The sequence below is a fragment of the Myxocyprinus asiaticus genome, chromosome 22 (genome assembly GCF_019703515.2).
Source record: "Myxocyprinus asiaticus isolate MX2 ecotype Aquarium Trade chromosome 22, UBuf_Myxa_2, whole genome shotgun sequence".
Taxonomy (NCBI): Eukaryota; Metazoa; Chordata; class Actinopteri; order Cypriniformes; family Catostomidae; genus Myxocyprinus; species Myxocyprinus asiaticus.
The window spans coordinates 3,737,163-3,761,092 of NC_059365.1; the positions used below are offsets into that span (position 1 = coordinate 3,737,163).

Here is a 23,930-nt window from a genome sequence, read left to right on the forward strand (position 1 = left end):
GGCTGCTAAATGTCAAAGTAAACTTCATTTTTCACTTACGTCTTTGACGTAAAATCACATTTATCTACATAACAAACAGTTCTTACATCCTAGTTAATGGAATAAGGAGTTCGGAGGAAGTAACAACACATTTCTCACTATTGCTAAAATCTGGTTCTGTGAGAAGTGTGTTTTTGGAATCGACATTTCGCAAGTTTGAAATAAAAACACATTTGTAGTCTTCAGGTCTGTGAAAGGAGAAAACACAGGAAGAGAGGGATACAGAGGGGGACATACAGACCTTCAGGGCCAGTCTGTACAGGATGTTTTAAGAGTTGATGTGTACATGTACAAGGGGGCATTTCAGGATAGTATGGAAATGTGTGTGAGGCCGGTATGTTTGGAATGGCGTACTGCCATAAAATTCATTCTATATTTGCAGTATGCAGCACACAGAATGCAAGTAGTGCACAGTATGCAAATCTGTATGCATGGATGACCTACTGTATTTGCCAAAATGTAGACATTTAATGTCTCGTTCTCGACTCATTATTTGATCAGACTGCCAAAAGACACAAAAAAAACTGCATTAAAAATGCAAAACAACCGTATTTATTTCCATTACTGGGCAGCATTTGCTGAATTAAACATGCATGTTATAAAGTCATGTGACAAATTTTGCATGCTATAGTTTAAAACGTTTATCATTGCATACTGCATAGTGTTTCACTTTTTTCTAAATGGCAGAATACTACAAACTGTTTTACAAATTTTAAAAGTATACCGCATACTGCATTACTATATTTTAAAAAATGTGTACTGCAGAGGCCTGGGTATCTCAGCGAGTATTGATGCTGAATACCACCCCTGGAGTCACGAGTTTGAATCCAGGGTGTGCTGAGTGACTCCAGCCAGGTCTCCTAAGCAACCAAATTGGCCCGGTTGCTAGGGAGGGTTGAGTCACATGGGGTAACCTCCTCGTGGTCGTGATTAGTGATTCTCGCTCTCAATGGGGCGTGTGGTAAGTTGTGCGTGGATCGTGGCGAGTAGCATGAGCCTCCACATGCTGTGAGTCTCCGCGATGTCATGCACAACGAGCCACGTGATAAGATGCGCAGATTGAAAGTATACTGAGTACATTTTGTTTTAAAGTATATTGCATAATGTGTCACATATTTTAAAAAAGTATGTATAGTAAAAATATTTAAAAAACAGTATACTGCAGTGTTTGACATTTGAAAAAAATTATGGTATACTTCACACTGTTCATTTTGAAGTACACTGCATTCGGTCACATATTTAAAAAGTATACTGAATACTTCATATATTTAAATAATATACTGCAGTGTTTGACATTTCATAAAGTAATGGTATAGTGCATACTGTTCATTTTAAGGTATACTGCATATTGTCACATTTTTAAATATACTGCATACTAAATATATTTAAAAAAAAAAATAGTATACTACACAGTGTTTGGCATTTAATAAATAACGGTATACTGCATATTGTTCGTTTGAAAGAATACTGCATACTGTGCCACATATTTAAATATTATTCTGCATACTTAATATATTTCCAAAAATAGTATACTGCAGTGTTTGACATTTCTAAAAATGATGGTATAGTGCAGAGGTGCACAATTGGCAGACCTTGGTCCGGGTCCGGACCGAGTGAAGGTTCTATCTGGACCTCGACACATTTCTCATAAATAATTGTTAAATTAAATACTGATGAAGCAACCCTTTTTTTTCCCAATGTACACATACTGCGCTGGCTCAGCTGGGAAGGTCCCAGACAGCGCCCCATCCTACTGTGTGTTGTCTAATCACGTGCGTTATTTAAATCACTTCACGAAACTCAGCTAATCAAAGCGAATGTTTACAATGCATATTAGGTGACTGGTGTTGTCAGAGAGAGAGACAGGGAGAGGAGAAATGATAGAATGGCGTGTGCAAAAGTTAGGAAAGTTGATACAGAAAATCGAGCTTTCAAAGAGGAGTGGACAGACAAATATGCCTTTATCCTTCCCACAGCGAGTGTCAAAGCACTCTGCCTGATATGTTCAGAGACCGTGGCTCTAATAAAAAGTGCCAATGTGAAGCGCCACTACGAGACAAAGCACAGATCTTTTGAGCAAACATATCCACAGCAGTCTGAGGTGAGGGCACGCAAACTCAATGCCCAGTATGATTGGTCCACCAGAGTCCTCTCCCATGCATTCACTGCCCAACAACGTGCAAACGAATGTTCACTAAAAATAGCTTGGATTTTGGGTCAACACCAAAAGCCATTTACTGACGGGGGAGTGGTGATGGAGTGCATGAATGCTGTTGCTGAAAATTTACTTGACGGTAAACAAAAAGACGAGCGGTGTGAAAAGATCAAGCAAATCCCAATGTCACGTACAACAACAGCAAGAAAGAGTGAAATACTAACAGAGGATGTATTAACACAGCTTGATGAAGCTATTTGGAGTGCACCATGCATAGCATTAGCTGTCTACTGATTTGAGTGATAATGCCCAGTTTCTGGTATATGTTAGATTTTACCACACAGAGGAGGAGGAATTCTGTGAAGACCTGTTAGGTGTAACACCACTCGAGACACATACAAGAGGAAAGGATATATACATGGCCATAAAGGAGATGCAAAGAAAGAGGGGGATAGATCTAAAACAAGTGATCTCTATCACCTCAGATGGGGCCCCTGCCATGATAGGAAGAGAGAGAGGAGCTGTGGCACGGCTGAAAGAGGACAACCCTGATCTCACAGCTTATCACCGCATCATTCATCAGTCTGTCCTGTGCGCCAATCTGTCAGAAGAGTATGCTGAAGTGATGAAACTCATCAACTTCCTCAGAGCATCCTCATCTCATCAACATCACCTGCTGAGAGAATTCCTGAAAGAAGTTGAGGCAAATGCAAATGATCTACTGCTGCACAACAACGTAAGATGGCTCAGTAAAGGCAGGGTGTTGGAACGCTTTTGGTCCATTTGAAAGGAAATAACAGCTTTCCTAGTACAGCTCAAGAGTCAGAAGGCAACACAGTTTTCACGTTTTTTGCAAGACGAGAGCAAAATGGATGTTGTTGCTTTTTTGGTAGACAACACATCACACCTTAATGAGCTCAACGTGAAACTACAGGGCAAAAACAATTCAGTTTGTAATGTGATGACAGCTGTCCACTCCTTCCAGAGGAAACTGGAAGTGTTCAAGGAAGATCTTCAAGGAGACTGTGTACACTTCCCAAAAGTGCAGGAACAGATTCAGAGATGTTTCTCCTCATGTTGACTTCACAGATAAGCTGATTGGAAACTTCAGAAATCGCTTTGACAGCTTCAGCCTTGGACATCAGCTCCTTCTTCTCATTGAGAATCCATTCCTCATCACAGATGTCAGGGGATTTTCAAAGGAGGTGACACAGACCTTCAAGTGGGCACATGCTGGATCTCTACAGATGGAACTGATTGATCTGCAAGCAAATGTTGCACTTAGAGAGCACTTTCAACTAACTGATCATGACACACTTTCTGGCTGCAGGCTGTGTCTGAGACTGTTTCCCCTGGTCTAACCAAAGTAGCACTACACACCTTGACCATGTTTGGCTCCACAAACAGTTGTGAGTCTTTTTTCTCCACTATGAACATCATTAAATATAAGTACCATTCTAGACTCACCAATAAGCATCTACATATGTGCATGAGAATGGCACTAACTCCATTCCAGCCAAGGTTCAAATTACTGGCAGGGCAAGCAAAAGCCCATTTCTCTCACTAAAGAAGAGAGATGGAGAAGTGAAGTTGGAGAGAGTAGGAAAGAAATATTAAACCTGTGCTTTCTTATTTGTTCAAAAATCAAAGCAATTTTTTCAGAAACGGGCACTTTTGTTATTCTTTTTTTTTTTTAAGATTTAAGATTTTAAGTCTTGTTTTGCTTGAAATGAGAACATTTGTGATAGGCCTAGTTTTATTTATGATTAGGCTGCATATTTATTTTACCTCACGTTTAATGTGTCTGCACTGACAATGTGCAATAAATATTCTTGAAATGTTATTGAAATGTAGTACTTTGTTTATTAGCTATACAAATACAAGAACGACATATGCCCCCAAATCATAGCGCATGTTAGACATTTTAATGGTTTGGACCTTTGGGGGGAGAAAATGTTAGTCACTGGACCTCTTTGAATTCTAATTGTGCACCCCTAGTATAGTGCATACTGTTCATTTAAAGTATACTGTGTCACATTTTTAAGTATACTGCATACTACATATATGTAAAAAAAAAATAGTATACTGCAGTGTTTGGCATTTAAAAAAGAATAATGGTATACTGCAAACTGTGTCAAATTTTTAAGTATATTGCATCCTTAATATATTTACAAAAACAGAATACTGCAGTGTTTGTCATTTCTAAAAATAATGGTATAATGCATACTGCTTATTTTAAAGTATACTGCATATTGTGTCACAAAAGTATATTGTATATACAGTTGAAGTCAGAAGTTAACATACACTTAGGTTGAAGTCATTAAAACTATTTTTTTAACCACTCCACAGATTTCATATTAGCAAACTATAGTTTTGGCAAGTCAGTTAGGACATCTACTTTGTGCATGAAACGAGTAATTTTTCCAACAACTGTTTACAGACAGATTGTTTCACTTTTAATTGACTATATCATAATTCCAGTGGGTCAGAAGTTTACATACACCAAGTTAACTGTGCCTTTATACAGCTTGGAAAATTCCAGAAAGCCTAATTTAGCTTCTGATAGGCTAATTGGAGTCAATTGGAGGTGTACCTGTGGATGTATTTTAAGGCCTACCTTCAAACTCAGTGCCTCTTTGCTTGACATCATGGGAAAATAAAAAGAAATCAGCCAAGACCTCAGAAAAAAAATTGTGGACCTCCACAAGTCTGGTTCATCCTTGGGAGCAATTTCCAAATGCCTGAAGGTACAACGTTCATCTGTACAAACAACAGTACGCAAGTATAAACACCATGGGACTATGCAGCCATCAAACCGCTCAGGAAGGAGACGCATTCTGTCTCCAAGAGATAAACGTAGTTTGGTGCAAAAAGTGCAAATCAATCCCAGAACAACAGCAAAGGACCTTGTGAAGATGCTGGAGGAAACAGGTAGACAAGTATCTATATCCACAGTAAAACAAGTCCTATATCGACATAACCTGAAAGGCTGCTCAGCAAGGAAGAAGCCACTGCTCCAAAAACACCATAAAAAAGCCAGACTACAGTTTACAAGTGCACATGGGGACAAAGATCTTACTTTTTGGAGAAATGTCCTCTGGTCTGATGAAATAAAAACTGAACTGTCTGTCCATAATGACCATCGTTATGTTTAGTGGAAAAAGGGTGAGGCTTGCAAGCTGAAGAACATCATCCCAACTGTGAAGCATGGGGGTGGCAGCATCATGTTGTGGGGGTGCTTTGCTGCAGGAGGGACTGGTGCACTTCACAAAATAGATGGCATCATGAGGAAGGAAAATTATGTGGATATATTGAAGAAACATCTCAAGACATCAGCCAGGAAGTTAAAGCTCGGTCACAAATGGGTCTTCCAAATGGACAATGACCCCAAGCATACCTCCAAAGTTGTGGCAAAATGGCTTAATGACAACAAAGTCAAGTTATTGGAGTGGCCATCACAAAGCCCTGAGCTCAATCCGATAGAAAATTTGTGGGCAGAACTGAAAAAGCGTGTGTGAGCAAGTAGGCCTACAAACCTGACTCAGTTACACCAGTTCTGTCTGGAGGAATGGGACAAAATTCCAGCAACTTATTGTGAGAAGCTTGTGGAAGGATACCAAAATGTTTGACCCAAATTAAACAATTTAAAGGCAATGCTACCAAATACTAACAAAGTGTATGTAAACTTCTGACCTACTGGGAAATAAAAGCTGAAATAAAAAATTATCTCTACTATTATTCTGACATTTCACATTCTTAAAATAAAGTAGTGATCCTAACTGACCTAAGACAGGGAATGTTTTCTACGATTAAATGTCAGGAATTGTGAAAAACTGAGTTTAAATGTATTTGGCTGAGGTGTATGTAAACTTCTGACTTCAACTGTACTGCAAAGTGTTTGAGGTATTTACAAAAATAATAGCATACTGCATGCTGTTTCACATTTATAAAAAGTATACTGCATACAATTCAATATTTTAAAAAAAGTATACTGCATACCGTTTCGCATTTTGTTAATAATTTGCAGAATATAATGCGCAGTGTGCACATGCAGTACCATTTTGAGCATAGTCTATGTGTGTGTGTGTGTTGAAATATTTCAGGAAAGGTGAACACACACTCAAGAACAGAAAACGTTTGTGTGTGTGTTCATGGGCACTTATAGAGTTCAAGTGATTGATGAACTGGAATGAAGCTGAAAAATGCAGGAAGATGTTCAGGAATGTAGGAAGTGTGTTTTCATTAATCATTTTTAATGGAGGGAGATGGAGGGATGGAAAAAGGTGGAAATCTGGAATGGAGGGATGAAGGAACGTTAAAGTGAGGAACAGAGGTGAGCGGAGGAATAAAAGCGAAAGCAGACCTGCTTCCTCATCCTCATCCTCTTCCTCATGGTCAGAACTGGACGAGGAGTGATCGTCTGCAGTTGAGCTAACAGCGTTATTCACCATGTGGTCACCATACAGCAGCCCTGAAATACATCAACCATCGGAGAGAGAGAGACAGACGGGTTTGAGTACAGGAAGAGAGAGGGTGATCAGAACTGGGGTTCTTTGCTTTTTCTACCCAAAACCCGAACAGCACAAGGGGTGAAAAAGAATATGCAAAGAAAGATGAATGAAATGATGCTTGAGTGAAAGGAATATGCAGAATAATATCAGTCGACATGAGAAATGAATGAAACGCTTAGCTAAAGTATCGCAGCTCTATACTTTGAGAAGAGACAAAATAAATCTGAAATGACACCAAAAATAAAAAACAAAACAGATCTGAGAAAGACTGTGGTCGATCTGAGCAGCAAGCTGAATCTCACAAAAACATGTCCATGTCATATTTCAACTCAAAATCAAAAAAAAAAAAACATTATATTTTTGCAAATAGAAAATGAAAAGGATTGCTTAATTGTCATAAAAATAATGTCACATTGTGAAAAAAAATCTTAATGGTCCTAAAAATAGCTTAATTTTCTTTAAAGGCGAAATTTGGCACAGACCATCAAATTGTTCTGGAATAGTGTGCTATGTCTTTTCTAACTGATCGGACGTACGGTTTTGGCACAGCAGACGATCAAGAATCTGAAAAATCCCATAAACTTACACTGACGGAATGTTCAAACGGGCCAACGGAATGCTCGTTAATTCAAACTGACATTTTCAAAAATTCAAGTGTAAACAAACCCACAAAAGGCCTTTAATCTGCTTTATATTGCTCTCTCTCAAACTTCAAAAATTTAAAAATAGTTAAAACTTTCAAAGCCATCATCACAGTGTCTTGACAGTGTTCTTTTGATCATGTTGTGAAATATGACACAGACATGTTCTTGATTGGTTTCGTGAGATTCACCACACACACAAGCACCAAGTCATCGGTCTAAATACAGGAAACACTACTGCAGCAAGAAATGAAATACCAACTACAGATGAAGGTACATGGATGACCTGTGAAAGTGGATCATTCATACCTGGATGGTGTCGTGGTGAGGAATGCACAGACGTGCCAGGGGTTCCTGAGGGTGCTCTCTCTCTATCAGGGGCCTCTGAGCTGGGAGGTGCCCCAGCATAATGATGGCTCATGGGATTGTGAAGGTTTTGGTTATAGTGTTGTTGAACTAAAAATACATCAGATAAAACATTATAAAGAAAATCAGTATCAGTCTTTTACAATGTTTCTACAAGGGCTATGCTGATACCATCAGATATCAATAAATCACAATTCTTTTTTTGACTTTAGATCCTTGTTTCGATATTTTTTATTTATGTGTGCATTAAAGGAATGTTCCGGGTTCAATACAAGTTAAGCTCAATTGACAGCATTTGTGGCAACATGTTGATTACCCACTCGTTCATTTAACAAAACTCAAAACCACAGTTACAGTGAGGCACTTACAATGGAAGTGAATGGGGCCAATCCAGAACATTAAAATACAAATTGTTTCAAAAGTATAGCCACAATACACAAACAATGTGTATTTTAACATGACTTTACTATGATAAAATTGCTTACTAACTTTATCTGTGTAAAGTTACACTGATCAGCCACAACATTAAAACCACCTGCCTAATATTGTGTAGGTCCTCCTCGTGCCACCAAAACAGCGCCAACCTGCATCTCAGAATAACATTCTGATATGATGATATTCTTCTCACCACAATTGTACAGAGTGGTTATCTGAGTTACCGTAGACTTTGTCAGTTCAAACCAGTCTGGCCATTCTCTGTTGACCTCTCTCATCGACAAGGCATTTCTGTCCACAGAACTGCCGCTCACTGGATGTTTTATGTTTTTGGCACCATTCGGAGTAAATTCTAGAGACTGTTGTGTGTGAAAATCCCAGAAATACTCAAACCAGCCCATCTGGCACCAACAATCATGCCACGCTCCAAATCACTGATATCACATTTTTTCCCCAATTCTGATGGTTGATGTGAACATTAACTGAAGCTCCTGACCCGTATCTGCATGATTTTATGCACTGCACTGCTGCCACACGATTGGCTGATTAGATAATCGCATGGATGATTGTTGGTGCCAGATGGGCTGGTTTGAGTATTTCTGGGATTTTCACGCACAACAGTCTCTAGAATTTACTCCGAATGGTGCCAAAAACATAAAACATCCAGTGAGCGGCAGTTCTGTGGACAGAAATGCCTTGTTGATGATAGACTGGTTTGAACTGACAAAGTCTACGGTAACTCAGATAACCACTCTGTACAATTGTGGTGAGAAGAATATCATCATATCAGAATGCTATTCTGAGATGCGGGTTGGCGCTGTTTTGGCGGCACGAGGGGGACCTACACAATATTAGGCAGGTGGTTTTAATGTTGAGGCTGATCCATGTATATCCAACTTAATTGTCATGACAAACAACAATAAACCCTATAAGCAATTTCATCACACTAACATCATGTTAACACATACTGTATGTTTACATCTTGTGGCTATACTTCAGAAACTGTATGTATTTTAGCATTTATGGATTAGCCCCATTCACTTCCATTCTAAACGCCTTATTGTAACTGCGATTTTTGATTGTTCAAAAACATTATTTGGTAATCAACATTATGCTACAAATGCTGTCGATTGAGCTTAACTTGTATTGAACAGGGAACATTCCTTTAATATCATTTTCTTGAAACCGATCCTGAAAATTTATAACACAAAGTGTAATGTCAAAAGCCACATTAAATAATAATAATAATAATAATAATAATAATAATAATAAAAAAGTCAAATTAAAAAAGTTTGCAAGATTTAGGCTGCTAAATGAAACCTAAATAAGAAAAGTTAGAAAATACAAAACAAATGGCTGTAAATATTACTTAATATAAAATCCAGTTTAATTTTACAAAATGATGACGCACAGGGCTCGACATTTACGCTTGTTCGCAACAAGTAGCCTGATTAATACGTCAATAACAAAATAATTTTTGTAATATAGCCGGTTATGTCACTTATTACAAAGTTCATACTCTTATTCTGCTGTTATAATAATCCAGAGCACATGATTTTATAATTCTCTAGTGATCTAGTAATAGCTGCGCTCTGTTTGATTGACAGGTGGCTTAAGTGCACGTGCTGAACATGCGCGTGTGTTCTGAGAACGCTAGAGGTAATGCAGATACACGCCTGAATGGTCAAAATCCCACCAAAGTGACTATCTTGGTGAGGTATTAATGTAAACATCTAAAGTGAACGTAAACAGTGGAGAAAAAGTGGATTTGTTTCAAAATGTCAGACTTGAAAGTGTAAATGTAACCAGTAGACCTGCTGCTGTCTAGTCTGTTGTGGTATTGAAGCTGGCATCGAGAATCATTAAATTTCACTACGACTACTGAATCTTTGGTATTGTGATAATATTTTGCATGATAGATCTTGCTGTGAAAACATGATGATGAAGTATGATCTCATTCCAAAGTACTGTGAGCATCCCTGCTCTAAATGACTGCAGTGGAGGCTTTTCTCTATTTGACTACCGTCTGTAACATAATATAACTACTATAGAACAATAGCCTCCTCCCCTATCCAGTGCAGTTAGGTTGGGCATCTGTCATAATTTTAGAACAAATACAACAGAAACTTTGACATATTACTTGAGCATGCAACTATTATTTTAATGTCCTTTTTCTCTCTGGACAAGTACAATTTTTTCGCGGACAAGTGAAAGACCAATTTACTTGTCAGAAGGACAAGCACGACAATGCTTAATGTCAAGCCCTGACGCAAAATAGAGCCCTGTCAGCACTTTTTTAGTCACAAAACCACAGGCACAATTTAAAGTAAATAGAGGATAATGTATCTTATAAGGACAAAAGATGACTTAAAGGGATAGTACACCCAAAAATGAAAATTCTCTCATCATTTACTCACCCTCATGCCATCCCAGATGTGTATGGCCCATACAATGCAAGTGAATGGCGGCCAGAACTTTGAAGCTCCAAAAAAGCATATAAAGGCAGCATAAAAGTAATCCATATGACTCCAATGTTTAAATCCATATCTTCAGAAGTGATATGATAGGTGTGGGTGAGAAACAGATCAATATTTAAGTCCTTTTTAACTATAAATCTCCACTTTCACTTTCACATTCAAGCTCTAAAAAGGCAGCATAAAAGTAATCCATATGACTCCAGTGGTTTAATATATATTTTCAGAAGCGATGCAATCACTTTGGGTGAGAAATGGATCAATATTTCATTCCTTTTTTTATATAAATCTCCAGTTTCACTTTCAGAATGTGAAAGTGAAAGTGGAGATTTATAGTTAAAAAGGACTTAAATACTGATCTGTTTCTCACACCTATCATATAACTTCTGAAGATATGGATTTAAACACTGGAGTCATATGGATTACTTTTATGCTGCCTTTATATGCTTTTTTGGAGCTTCAAAGTTCTGGCCGCCATTCACTTGCATTGTATGGGCCATACACATCTGGGATGGCATGAGGGTGAGTAAATGATGAGAGAATTTTCATTTTTGGGTGAACGATCCCTTTAATTAGAATATTGCGTACATTTTGTAATGCATCACAATGTATTTTGATGTATGTATTGCAACATGTATTGTATCCTTCCTAGATTTCACACTGTTTCATAACATAGCATAAATCCACTGAAAAACTCAATAATACAAACCTGCACTTGATTGGCCGTTGACAGTGGCTGTTTGGCTGAGAGGCGGGGCTTCGTAACCTTGATGCGGTGGTGTGGGTGTGGCCCCGTTCCCTTGATGATACGGTTGCAAAGAACTCTGTGTCGGTGGTGGTTGCATTACCGTGTGAACGAGTGGCTGTCCAGCGGTTGTTTGAGACGATCTCAGCGTGCCATACTGACTGCTACCAGGGGCTGATGGGTAAGAAACGATGGGGTACAGTGGGGCACCGAGATTATTGCCGCTGGATGCTGGTACCAAGCTGGGCTGCATCTGCTGAGGCTGGGCATGAGTTTGCCCCTGTGAGGGGTGCTTACGTGGCTGTCCGTAGTATCCGGCTGGCATCGTGTGCGGCGCGGCCAGCTGAAATGACTGTACTGGGTGGTGGAGAGACGCTCCGGGCACTGGGGCATTAAAGGTGGTGTACTGGTGCGTACCTGGTGGTGCTGGGTACGGAGATGCCCCTGGTACAGTTCCCCCGTGGGCATGGCTGTTCATGTAATAGTTTGCACTATAGCCTGTGCTTGAAACTGGGACTTTGCCAGATGGAGGGGCACTGTGCCCTGCCATGGTGGCGTAACCCTGCGGTGGAGCAGAACTGTAGCAGCTGGTTGCTGGATACATGGCAGGGAACGTCTGTGCCGGACCTGTCAAAAACAACATCACTTTGATTAGTGACACCAACATGCAAATGCCATTCAAATATGACACATGTGATTACTGAGACAAATCACAGGTTATATGCAAATATATTGTAGAAATATTGTAGCAGGTCAAAGTTACAGCAATTTTCAGTTCCCTTACAAATAAATCCTGTAATAGAGTCATGGTACAGTGAGGGTAATACCATAGTGCTTTAATATACTATATTATGGTAGTGGATGAGTCCAAATTCATAAACCATGGTATTTACATGGTACTCCAAGGTAGCACTTTAAACTTCGAAAAAAACCATGTTATTACCAAAACACACGTATGGCAGGACAAATGTCCCTTTTTCTCTGGCTTTATTACAAGATGGAAATTTGACAACATGCACCTGTCACTCATGTATTAAGCAATATCTATGTAAGATAGATACACAACTAATTGCTGCTACTGTTAGGCCTACTTAAAGGAATATTCCGGGTTCAACACAAGTTAAGTTCAGTCGACAGCATTTGTGGCATAATGTTGATTACCACAAAATTATATTTTGACTCGTCCCTCTGGATAACAGTGAAGCACTTACAATGGAAGTGAATGGGGCCAACCGTAAACGATAAAACACTCACTGTTTCAAAAGTATAGACACAAGACATAAATAACACATGTGTAAACATGATTTTAGTGTGATAAAATTGCTCACTAACCTTTTCTGTGCAAAGTTACACCCAATTTTACAACTTCGTTGCCATGCAACGTAACAACGTAAACCCAAAACGACATTGAAAATTATGATTTAAATAACTTTACAGCTCAAACAATACATTAGTTTTAACAGGAGAATTAATGTAAGTGCTTTTAGAAAATTATAAGCTTCATATTTCTGCCTTTAAACCCTCCAAAAACTGGCCCCATTCACTTCCATTGTAAGTGCCTCACTGTAACCTCCATTTGTGCTTTTTTTAAGGAAAAGGAGGGACCAGTGGGAATTAACATAAATTGGACATATTGTTTACAGTAAATAAACAGCGGTGATCTGAGCACAACTGCGATCCAAAAAGGTCACATATGAACGAATATGACACTTTTGGTTCATAATGTAGATCTACAACATGAAAACCCCCGAAAGAATCAATCACCCGCACCATTAACCCTTCTAAAACGAGATTAAATACAACACAGCAGCAGGTGCATTAAATTGACTACAGTTATTGACATTCAAATTCATTAAAATACACCAACAGCCGCTGTACGAGTTATATGAAAGAATATATATACTGTATATATATATATATATATATATATATATATTATTACACAGTTAATCTACAGAGCCGAAATCTTCACCCCAGACACACAGAGGACAGGTGATTTAACTCGGGCCTGTCTCCAGTTGTCTTTGCACTGAGCATTTTAGCCTTTCAATTTGATTTAAATGTGTTTAGCCGTTAGCCTTTTATCTTAGCATGTAGTCTGTTGTCTTATCGGACTCAAGTATTTAAATGTGATTATAGCTCTTAGCCGCTAACTCGGGTCTCTTAGCTTCATTCCCGCACCGTTCTGACAGGATGCCGCTCCGCCTCCGTTCTGCTTCGCGTTCATGCCGTAATTATTCACGGACGAGATCGGGTTGGTGTAACCCGGTGTGGACATCTCTATCCGAGCGTTTCACGATCCTCAATAACGTCAAAAGGCAAATGACGCTGTCACCAGTTGTGGGTCTCCATCGACCGGCCCGCAGCTAAACGGTGGGTCTGACTGAACGGACGGACTGATCCGATCACGGGCCGTTAGATCCAGAAAAATCAACAACAGCGAAGCCAGTGACGGAAGGACCAGATCATTGACAGCTCTTCAAAATAAAAGTGTACGTAAATAAAAAAATAAAATAAAATAAAATAAAATTTGGTTAAAATGAGGGAAATGTAACATGAGGTTTTAGCTGATAAACTGTATTTAGTGGAAATATTGAGGAATAAAAGTGTAAAAAAGTAATAAAAACCAGATCAGAAGGATCAGATCATTGACAGCTCTTCAAAATAAAAGTGTACGTAAATATAAAATAAAATAAAGTAAAATTAACTTTGGTTAAAATGAGGGAAATGTAACAAGAAGTTTTAGCTAATAATATGTATTTAGTGGAAATATTGAGGAACAAATGTGTAAAAAAAAAAAAAAAAATAAAAAAAATAAAAAAAAAGATCAGAAGATCAGATTATTCACAGCTCTCTAAAATGAAAGTGTACATAAATAAAAAATAAAATAAAGTAAAATTAACTTTGGTTCAAATGAGAGAAATTTTACATGAAGTTTTAGCTGATAATCTGTATTTAGTGGAAATATTGAGGAATAAAAGTGTACAAAATAAATAAAAACAGATCAGAAGGATCAGAATATTAACAGCTCTCCAAAATAAAAGTGTATATAATAAAATTAAATAAAACAATATAAAATTTGGTTAAAATGAGGGAAATATTACATGAAGTTTTAGTTAATAATCTGAATTTAGTGGAAATGATGAGGAATAAAAGTGTAAAAAAAAAAAAAAAAAAAATAAGAACCAGATCAGAAGGACCAGATCATTGACAGCTCTTCAAAATAAAAGTGTACAAAAATAAAAAATAAAAAAATAAAATAAAATCTGGTTAAAATGAGGGAAATGTAATGTGGAGTTTTAGTTGATAATCTGTATTTAGTGGAAATATTGAGGAATAAAAGCGTAAAAATTAATTTTTTTTAAAAGACCAGAAGGATCAAATCATTGACAGCTCTTCAAAATAAAAGTGTACATAAATAAAAAAAATTAAATAAAATACAGTTTGGTTAAAATGAATGAAATGTAATGGAGTTTTAGCTGATAATCTGTATTTAGTGGAAATATTGAGGAATAAAAGTGTAAAAACATTAAAACCCTGAGATACTAGATTTTAAATTTTGGTTGATTTTAAATTATTTAGTCTATTTTAAATTTTAGGTCTAACTTAGTATTGATGTCCCATTGTAACAGCAAAATAATTCAATGTTTTTGATGACAACTGTCTTTATGAACCTGTAATAATGCTAAAAGGTCAATAAAACAATAAAGCAATAAAATAATTAATAATAATAATTAAAGAAAATAATTAAAAAAACTAGAATGAGAGACATCCAAACTAAGCACCTGTAAAAGGTTTTGATGAAAATGTGGGTTTAGTGAATATCTTGAGGTATTCATTGCCTTGTAAGTTGTTGTTTTTTTCTGGGAATAAAGGTGTAAATAAAAGGGGGAAAATTAGAAAATACAATTAAAAAGAGAGAAATACAACCAAAGCAAAATAAATAAATAAATACATTAATAAAGGTTTGCTTACAATCTGGGTTTAGTTAGAATATATCTTCTGGCAATTCATTGCCTTGTGGTTTTTCCAAAATATAAGTGTAAAACAAAGAAAAATGTGGGTTTGGTGGATGTCACGCAGTATTCATTGCATAATCACACATTAACATTATGACTTTATGATTTAATCTTGCTGTTGAAAAGGAGTGTTTTCTCTTTTTTTCCATATGAAAGATGTTTTTCCAGGTGGTGCTATGTATGCATCGTCTTAGTTTGTTTTGACGGGTGAAAAATGACAAACCTCTCCAGATGTGCTACCCATGTTTTTAACACATCTATAAAGTTGGTTGTCCATCCTGATGATTATTTTTGGCAGACAAGATGTACTTTAATGATATTTATTTGATAAATACAATATTTCTCAATGAGGTTTAGATTCTGGTTCTGATTACTAATGAAAACATAATAGATTAAGTCATTATGCTGAGCAATAATGGCAAAACAATGAAAGTAGAAAGCAGTAGAGCTCAACTGGATATGTATAAAAAAGGATCAATTCCCAGAGGACAAACACAATATTTGTTCAGCTGCTGAACACCATAAAATATCTCTTTTAATGCTCTTTTCCCAGGATCTTTATTGTGCACTGCAAAAGAGTAATTTTCTTAATATATATTTTAGTCTTCTTTCCAGTACAAATGTTAAAACATATATATTTTTCATTTTCAACTTTCCATTAAATGAATATATTAATTAGTCATTTACATAGCCAAAACATTTATCAAGGTAGGCTTAATCTTAGGTGCTGTCGTTTCTAGGGTTTGAACCTAAAACCTTCCATCACCAGGCCAGATCTTTACCCATTGAGCTGCTAAATCTATTATATGCATAGAAATACTTCCATTCCTTCAATGCATTCTTTTCATTTGTAATTTGTCATTGAAATGTATTGATACTGCATGATATTATTTATCATATACATATACTGTATACTTAATGAGTTCTAGGCAATAAATACCACTCCGTTTTTACTAGGAAGATAGCATTGTCTGTCTTTGCTGAAGGCAAATATCTTCCTGGGAGTCAAACACACTTTATATAACAGCAATAAACTGAAATTAGTAGTTAGCAAAAGGAAGAAATGACTGACAAAGCCGGATGGAAAATAACCAGATCTGAATCTGTTGCGTGCAGTTGATTCAGCATTGCTCAATGAAGCCTCTGCACACGTTACCAGTGAGTTTCTGTAAAAGTCCCAACGCATTTTGCTCATATATTCTGCCAGCATTTATAACAACAGTGACAATGCATGAGCAACCAGTTTTTCAATTTAGCACCAGTAGATGTATGAAATTGCCCAAAAGAGGGTCTTTTCATTTGAGTTTCAATAAACTTTAAATTCAGCTATATTTGTTTTCTTTATTTTTATTGAAAAACCACTTGTTAAAAAGTGAATTAAAAAAGATGATTTAGTTTTCAATAGTTACTCTCTAATTAAAAGTAGCTGTACAACAGATACTTTAGACAAACTTCTAAATGTTAAAGTACCATAAGTGGTATTAAAATCAACATTAAAAGCCATTCACCACATTACCAGAATAATCGACGCTAAAAAAAACCCAAAAACATTAGGGTGGGGCTGTATTACCTATGACAGTAGCTTAAAACAATGCCTGAACAGCGATTTGGTTGTTGGTTAACATTAGGTGTTATCAGCCGTAAATGTCATTTCAGAAGCTGAAAAGTTTCAACATTTTGATGAAAGATTAGAGGACAGGGAGATCATTTATCTTCTGAAATAATTTTGTGTTCCCTCACAAAAGTTTGTGTTCCTTCAAAATAAGTTTTGCATTCCTTAGTGAAAGTTTGCGTTCCCCAGCAATAAGTTTTGCGTTCCCTCGTGATAGTTTGCGTTCCTTTGCAAAAGTTTGCATTACCTCTCAATAAGGCTGTGTTCTCTTGCAATAGTTTACATTCCCTCAAAATAAGTTTTGCATTCCTTTGCGATAGTTTGCATTCCCCCACAATCATTTTTGTGTTCACACGCAAAAGTGTGCGTTCCCTCACAATAAGTTTTGTGTTCACACGCAAAAGTGTATGTTCCCTCACAATAAGTTTTGTGTGCCCTTGCAAAAAGTTTTCCGTTCCATTGCAGTACTTTGCACTCCCAAGCAATAATTTTTGTGTTCCCTTACAGTAGTTTGCATTCCCTCGCAATTGTTTGTGTTTCCCAGCAATACGTTTTCATTTCCCTGACAATAGTTTGCGTTCCTTTGTAGTAGTTTGTGTTCCCTCAAAATAAGTTTTGTGTTCCCTTGTGGTAGTTTGCGTTCCCTTGCAAAAAGATTTGTGTTTCCGGACAATAGTTTGCGTTCCCTCACAAAAAGTTTGCATTCCCTCACAATACATTTTGCATTCACTTGCAAAAGTTTGCATTCTCTTACAATAAATTTTGCGTTCCCTTTCGGTAGTTTGCGTTCCCACACAAAAAGTTTTGTGTTCCCTCGTGATAGATTGCATTCCCCAGCAATAAGTTTTGCGCTCCCTCAAAAGAAGTTTTGTGTTCCCTTGTGATAGATTGCGTTCCCTCACAATAGTTTGCACTCCCTAACAGTAAGTTTTGTGTTCCCTCTTGATAGATTGCGTTCCCCAGCAATAAGTTTTGCGTTCCCTCACAATAAGTTTTGTGTTCCCTCGTGATAGATTGCATTCCCCAGCAATAAGTTTTGCGCTCCCTCAAAATAAGTTTTGTGTTCCCTTGTGATAGATTGCGTTCCCTCACAATAGTTTGCGCTCCCTCACAATAAGTTTTGCGCTCCCTCACAATAAGTTTTGTGTTCCCTCGTGATAGATTGCGTTCCCTCACAATAGTTTGCGCTCCCTCACAATAAGTTTTGCGCTCCCTCACAATACGTTTTGTGTTCCCTCGTGATAGATTGCATTCCCCAGCAATAAGTTTTGCACTCCCTCACAAGAAGTTTTGTGTTCCCTTGCAGTAGTTTGCGTTCCCTCAAAATAAGTTTGGTGTTCCGTCGTTATAGTTTGTGCTCCCTCGCAAATAAGTTTTGCTTTCCTCACAATATGTATTACTATAGTAAAACCATAGTTTTGGTTTTCCTTTTTCCTTTTCCTTATTAGTAAGGTTTTACTAAAATTATCATGGTCAAAATATGGTTACTGTAGTAAAACCATGGTACATTTTGTGATTACTATGGTTTTACTGCAAATACCATAGTTCAATTATGTTAACTGTAGTAAAACCATGATTCATTTACTTAAGGGATGTATAAAGGTATTGTAATAGAACACAAAACTTGTAAATAAATTCCCTCCCTGTCCTCTAAGGGGCTCAGTAGAATCGTGCACAATACCAGAAATAGGAAAAATGTTGATTTCGTTAACTTCAAACATAATAAACAATCACACAATAATAATTATTCAGAACCAATCACAGAAGTTAAGTTGTGGACCTAAAACAGCTAGCATTATTGTCAGTCAGACACACAACATTAGTGCACTAATACACTTTTAGGTGTATATTTGTACAATACTCAGTCTCTATGCATTCCAGTTCCATTGTCCTTATCATTTGGAAACGTTTGCATTTAGCATATGAATCTTTCCTGTGCAATGACAAAACTTCCTGTCTGTCATTACAGTGCTCCATCATTCATGTACGATGGATTACCGAGTCCCTCCCCTTCCCCCATACTGCTCTTTCGACACCTTTGTCGCAATAGCAACACAGCAACCAATAAAACCAGCACAAGGAAGCCGACACACCCGACGATGATCACTGCGGTAAGAGCAGCTTGATCGGGCTGCGGCGGTTCGTATCTGGCACACTCCTCTTTGCTGACCCCTGCCTGATTGATGGCCACCACACACACCGTATCCCCAACTTTTAGCCCGGGCACAGAACTGTTCCGTAAAAATTCCCCGTAAACCTTCTCTTGACCTTCTCCACCTTTAGGTATGACTTTATAATGCGTGACTGTTGAGAGTGGAGCGCACCAGTGCACGATCACCTTGCCCGTGCGGTCCAATTTCACCTCCCGAAGTTCTGGAGCTCCAGGCCGCACCTCCGGACCCGTCAGCCCAGGACAGAGGCACCCTGTCTGTTCTGAGGTCACATAGCAAGGGGTCGTCTGAGCCACACAGGGGTCATAGTCACAAAGTTGGTGGACAGTACGGGTGGTGGTGAACCCGGGCGGATTCGGGGAGAGTGTCGTCTTTGAGGTTTCTTCATCGTAGTCCCCGATGGGAATGGGAATACGTTTGACGGGTGGTTGAAGCAATGATGGACTGACAGATGCAGCGCAGACAGACTCCAACAGGAAGATAAGGAGGAATGTGACCTGTGACCCGGGCATCATCTTGATCCTGCATGGATGTAACAAAAAAAAGTTACATTTTGGCATCTCTGTTCATTAAAACATAATCACACAAGACACAAGAAGCAATTCGATAAACTGTCATTTTAAAGTCAACACGAGATCAAAATATTCTCTTACGTATACACGTTCCTGGTCTTATTGTGTGTGATTAGAGCACGTTTTACCAAAGGTAAAAATTGTTTATCTGTGTAATCTTTCATCAAAATGTAATACCTTGCTTCGTCTCTGAGACAACTTCACTTTTCGGTGACATCATCAGGCCCTCTTATTTTTCAGCCCCTCCCCTCTCACCACCTGTCTAATGAAGCCCAATTTTTCACTATACAATTACTTCTCTATGTAAAAAAAATTCCCGTCCTACATGTTTTCTCATGCATGTTTTTTCATATTGACTTCAAATTGTTTCCACTCAATTTTCAACAACCCCTCTCTGTGCGTGAACAAACAAACAGCACGAGCAGACCTTTTGGATGGAATTTAACCCAAAGTAAACATCAGGGTGTATTTTTAACACAGGACACATCCTGAGCACTGACACAAACACATCTCAGTGGAATGAACATTGCAGCCCATCATCTGCCAGATAACATGGGAACATGACTACAAGCCATAAAGTGGAATTATTATTATTATTATTTATTTATTTATTTATTTTTAAATGTTGATGCCAGTTTGCTAAAAATGTATATAAAACATGGATAAACTGTTGGACCAACACCAAGGAAAACATTTTACATTATTATTATTACATTCTGCAATCAGAAGTTCTGAAGACCTGGTAGTTATTTAATTAGGGGGATGCTACACAGTTAGGGTGACAACATTAAATTGACAGTATAAGAATTAAACTAGAAAGCACATTATTTTATTTAACTGAGTGGAAATATATGCTAGTAATAAAGGCTTTAAAGAATAATGAAAATTCTCTCATCATTTACTCATCATTCTGCTGAACACGAACAAAGATTTTTAGAAGAATATCTCAGCTCTGTAGGTCCATACAATGCAAGTCAACAGGGTCCAAAACTTTGAAGCTCAAAAAGCACATAAAGGCAGCATAAAAGTAATCCATATCACTCCAGTAGTTAATTCTATGTTTTCAGAAGCGATATAATAGATTTGCTGAGAAACAAATCAATATTTAAGCCTTTTTTTACTATTAACTCTCCTCCCTGTCCAGTAGGTGGCGATATGCACAAAGAATGTGAACTGCCAAAAACAAAAAAGAAGAACTCTTACGAGAGAAGAATGCTTCGGAGGGCTGTTTGAAAGTGGAGATTTATAGTAAAAATGGACATAAATATTGATCTGTTTCTCACCCACACCTATCATATCACTTCTGAAGACATGGATTTAACCACTGGAGTCTTATGGATTACTTGTATGCTGCCTTTATATGCTTTTTGAGCATTAAAGTTTTGAACCCAGTTGACTTGCATTGTATGGACCTACAGAGCTGAGATAATCTTCTAAAAATATTAGTGGTTGTTCAGCAGAAGAAAGAAAGTCATACACATCTGGGACGGCACGAGGGTGAGTAAATGATGAGAGAATTTTCATTTTTGGGTGAACTGTCTCTTTAAGGCTGCGCAAGGGCTCAAATGAATCAGTGAATTGTTTATGTGAACTAGTTAATTTACATGAACAGTCCAAATGAATGGAATCACTAAAATGAAATGAAGTTTGATTTGAATCACTTATTTTAACCTGTTAATTTACATCAACTGTCCAAACGAATCGACTAACTAAAATGAATTGGAGATTGGATTTTAATCATTTATGTTAATCAATTCATCTACATGTCACACTACGGAAAAATTTAGTTAAATCAGTAGCGTAGTAGCTACTTTTTCTTTTACTAGTTAGGTACTCTCCAACACTGGTTGAAAATGCACTTTCAAGTCAAATTACAAAGTTGCCTGAACTCTCGATTTTCGAAACTGCCGCCCACAATTTTTCACTCAAATGTAAAAATTCACCATTCACACATACTGTGGACTAATTGCAAAAAATTGGTCTCATTTTTCAGAGAACCACCCAAATAATAAAAAAAGACTCCAATTATTCACATTCCATCACAGTATACAGATCTGAAATGTAGATGGCACACTAATGTATTTTAGCCCTCGCAGATGTGCTCGTCCATAGACATTCAGTCTAATTTTCAGTTCAAGCAACACCCTCATTATTTCATTGAATATCTCGGCCTCTGAGTGGACTAGAAGCTCAATCTAGGTGTCATTAGAAAGCTGAGATCCTCCCCTTTGCAAAGTTTTATAACATGTATTTTGCATGTTTTTCCTACTGAATGGCACATTTTGTTCTGGACATCTAAGATATAACATTGGATTATTCGGCCAAGCAAGTTCACAGACAAGTAAACAATGTTTTTTATCTACTTGGGGCTTACTGCAGCAATGATCAGCGTATAAAAGAAATGTTTGTATTTGATGACTTACAGAAATCATATTTCAAATTGTGGTATTAGGGCAACAAAATAAACTGTACAGTCACATTCCTTTTTTTTTGCGATATAGCGCCCCACTTTGGACTCGCCGGCTCATATTTAGTAGGGATTTAAACAAACCCTACGTGTTAAATGTTGGTGCATAATTTGTCCTTAACCGTTTGTGCTAAGTACATGAATGGTACCTCAAAATGTGTGTATTGTTGAGGACAATTGTGCTATTACTTTTCTAAGCGATTGGATTTACAATTGTCACTTAAAAACGGGCGAAAACTCCCACAGACTTAAATCGAAGCAGCTCCTGAGACAAAACTAGAATATTTTAGAGACTTGCCACCAGTAAGCCACCACCCAGAACACCATAGTAGCCAAATGCAACACACTTAAAAAAACACCTTAGCAACCATGCAGCAACGCCCTGGCACCCACCCACAACATCCAAGCATTGTAGTGACAAGTTTTGCAAGGGCAAGCACCACTCAAATTCTCTTTAGAAATTGTAGAAATGCAAGTTATTACAGTTATTTTGCGACAATAAATTTGTGGTAATTTGGTATTAGCATCCCCTGTCATAAAAATAGCTCTCATTATAATTTATTATGATTTTACAGTAGCAACTGTTGCAGCTAAAGTATTTTGGAAACTAAAGTTACCAAGGTAAAACACACACACACACACACACACACACACACACACACATAAACTTGTTTTTATATCATTGTGGGGACTCTCCATAGACCTCCATGCATTGTATGGATTTTATACAGATCTAACAATAATTTCTATCCCCTAACCCTAACCCTCACAGAAACCTTTTTACATTTTTACATTTTCAAAAAAACATAGTTTAGTATGTTTAATAAGCCATTTCCCTCGTGGGGACCGCTGGCTGGTCCCCACAATGTAGGTGATCTCAGGTTTTACTACACAAATGTCCCCGCAATGTAGTAAAAACATGTACACACACACACACACACACACACACACACACACACACACAGTATTACAGCTCTCTCAGTTACACAGATATTAATGGCAACCTGATGCCTCAGCATTTAGTCAAATCTATAGAATAATTATAGTACCTTTATGATGAAAGTCAAAGAAGTTTCTATTCCCGCCTTTTTGAAAGAAATCTGCTCTCCAGAAAACTTCTTCACTACTTTCTTTCACTGTAATGCATTCCTCTCTTCCACCTTCCCTTTTTCTTTCCACTCAAGTCCACTCCCTCTGTACACCCCCACACTGGTCTGCCACCCGCCCACCCTCCCACCATCCTGTCTCTCTCATTCTTCACGCAACACTTCCATCGTTCTCTCATCCTTTTCTCTCAGTCCTTCCAGCGCTTTCTCTGCCCCTCAATTCTATCCATTCCTCCCCCCTTTTCTGTTCCTTTTCAAGTTTGTTTGTGAGTGCCACAGAGTTTTGTGCTGTCCTGCATGTTAATTTCTCCGTTAGCAGCAACAGGAGACATGCTGAAACTCATCTGGCACTCCCCAGTATTGTAGTGTGTTTTGAAGGAATAGTTCACTCAAAAACGACAATTCTGTCATTATTTACTCACCCTCATGTCATTCCGAACCTGTACGCTGCTATTTTTGTACGTGGAACACAAAAGGAGATATCTGGAAGCTTTTTCACATAGGTCTTTTACATACAATGAAAGTGAATGTTGACCAGGGCCTAAAAATGACAAAAAGGTACGATAAAAGCACCATAAAATAGACCATATTACTTGTGTGATTTATTTAAAGTCATA

At 37.6% G+C, this 23,930-nt stretch overlaps 2 protein-coding genes across 3 annotated transcripts in view; both read right to left on the minus strand.

The window, feature by feature from the left end:
* Nucleotides 1-13,791, minus strand: part of LOC127413398 (protein transport protein Sec24B-like) — a 37,606-nt gene extending 23,815 nt beyond the window's left edge. The window contains exons 1-4 of one of the 2 annotated variants that reach the window (XM_051650536.1): nucleotides 13,548-13,791; nucleotides 11,331-11,993; nucleotides 7,656-7,802; nucleotides 6,558-6,665 (exon numbers count right to left, since the gene is read on the minus strand). In XM_051650536.1, coding sequence (XP_051506496.1) covers nucleotides 6,558-6,665; nucleotides 7,656-7,802; nucleotides 11,331-11,993; nucleotides 13,548-13,644 — 1,015 coding nt within the window. In that variant the 5' untranslated portion in view covers nucleotides 13,645-13,791. The remainder of the gene's footprint in view (nucleotides 1-6,557; nucleotides 6,666-7,655; nucleotides 7,803-11,330; nucleotides 11,994-13,547) is intronic. The other variant, XM_051650537.1, reaches the window with a different exon arrangement.
* A 1,885-nt stretch (nucleotides 13,792-15,676) lies between these two features.
* On the minus strand, nucleotides 15,677-23,394 carry si:ch1073-303k11.2 (LRRN4 C-terminal-like protein). Its single transcript, XM_051650549.1, has 2 exons — nucleotides 23,257-23,394; nucleotides 15,677-19,690 (listed from the first exon to the last, which is right to left on the minus strand). The coding sequence occupies exon 2, from the start codon at nucleotides 19,681-19,683 to the stop codon at nucleotides 18,961-18,963; it is 723 nt and encodes a 240-aa protein (XP_051506509.1). The 5' UTR covers nucleotides 19,684-19,690; nucleotides 23,257-23,394; the 3' UTR covers nucleotides 15,677-18,960.
* Nucleotides 23,395-23,930: the final 536 nt, after the last annotated feature.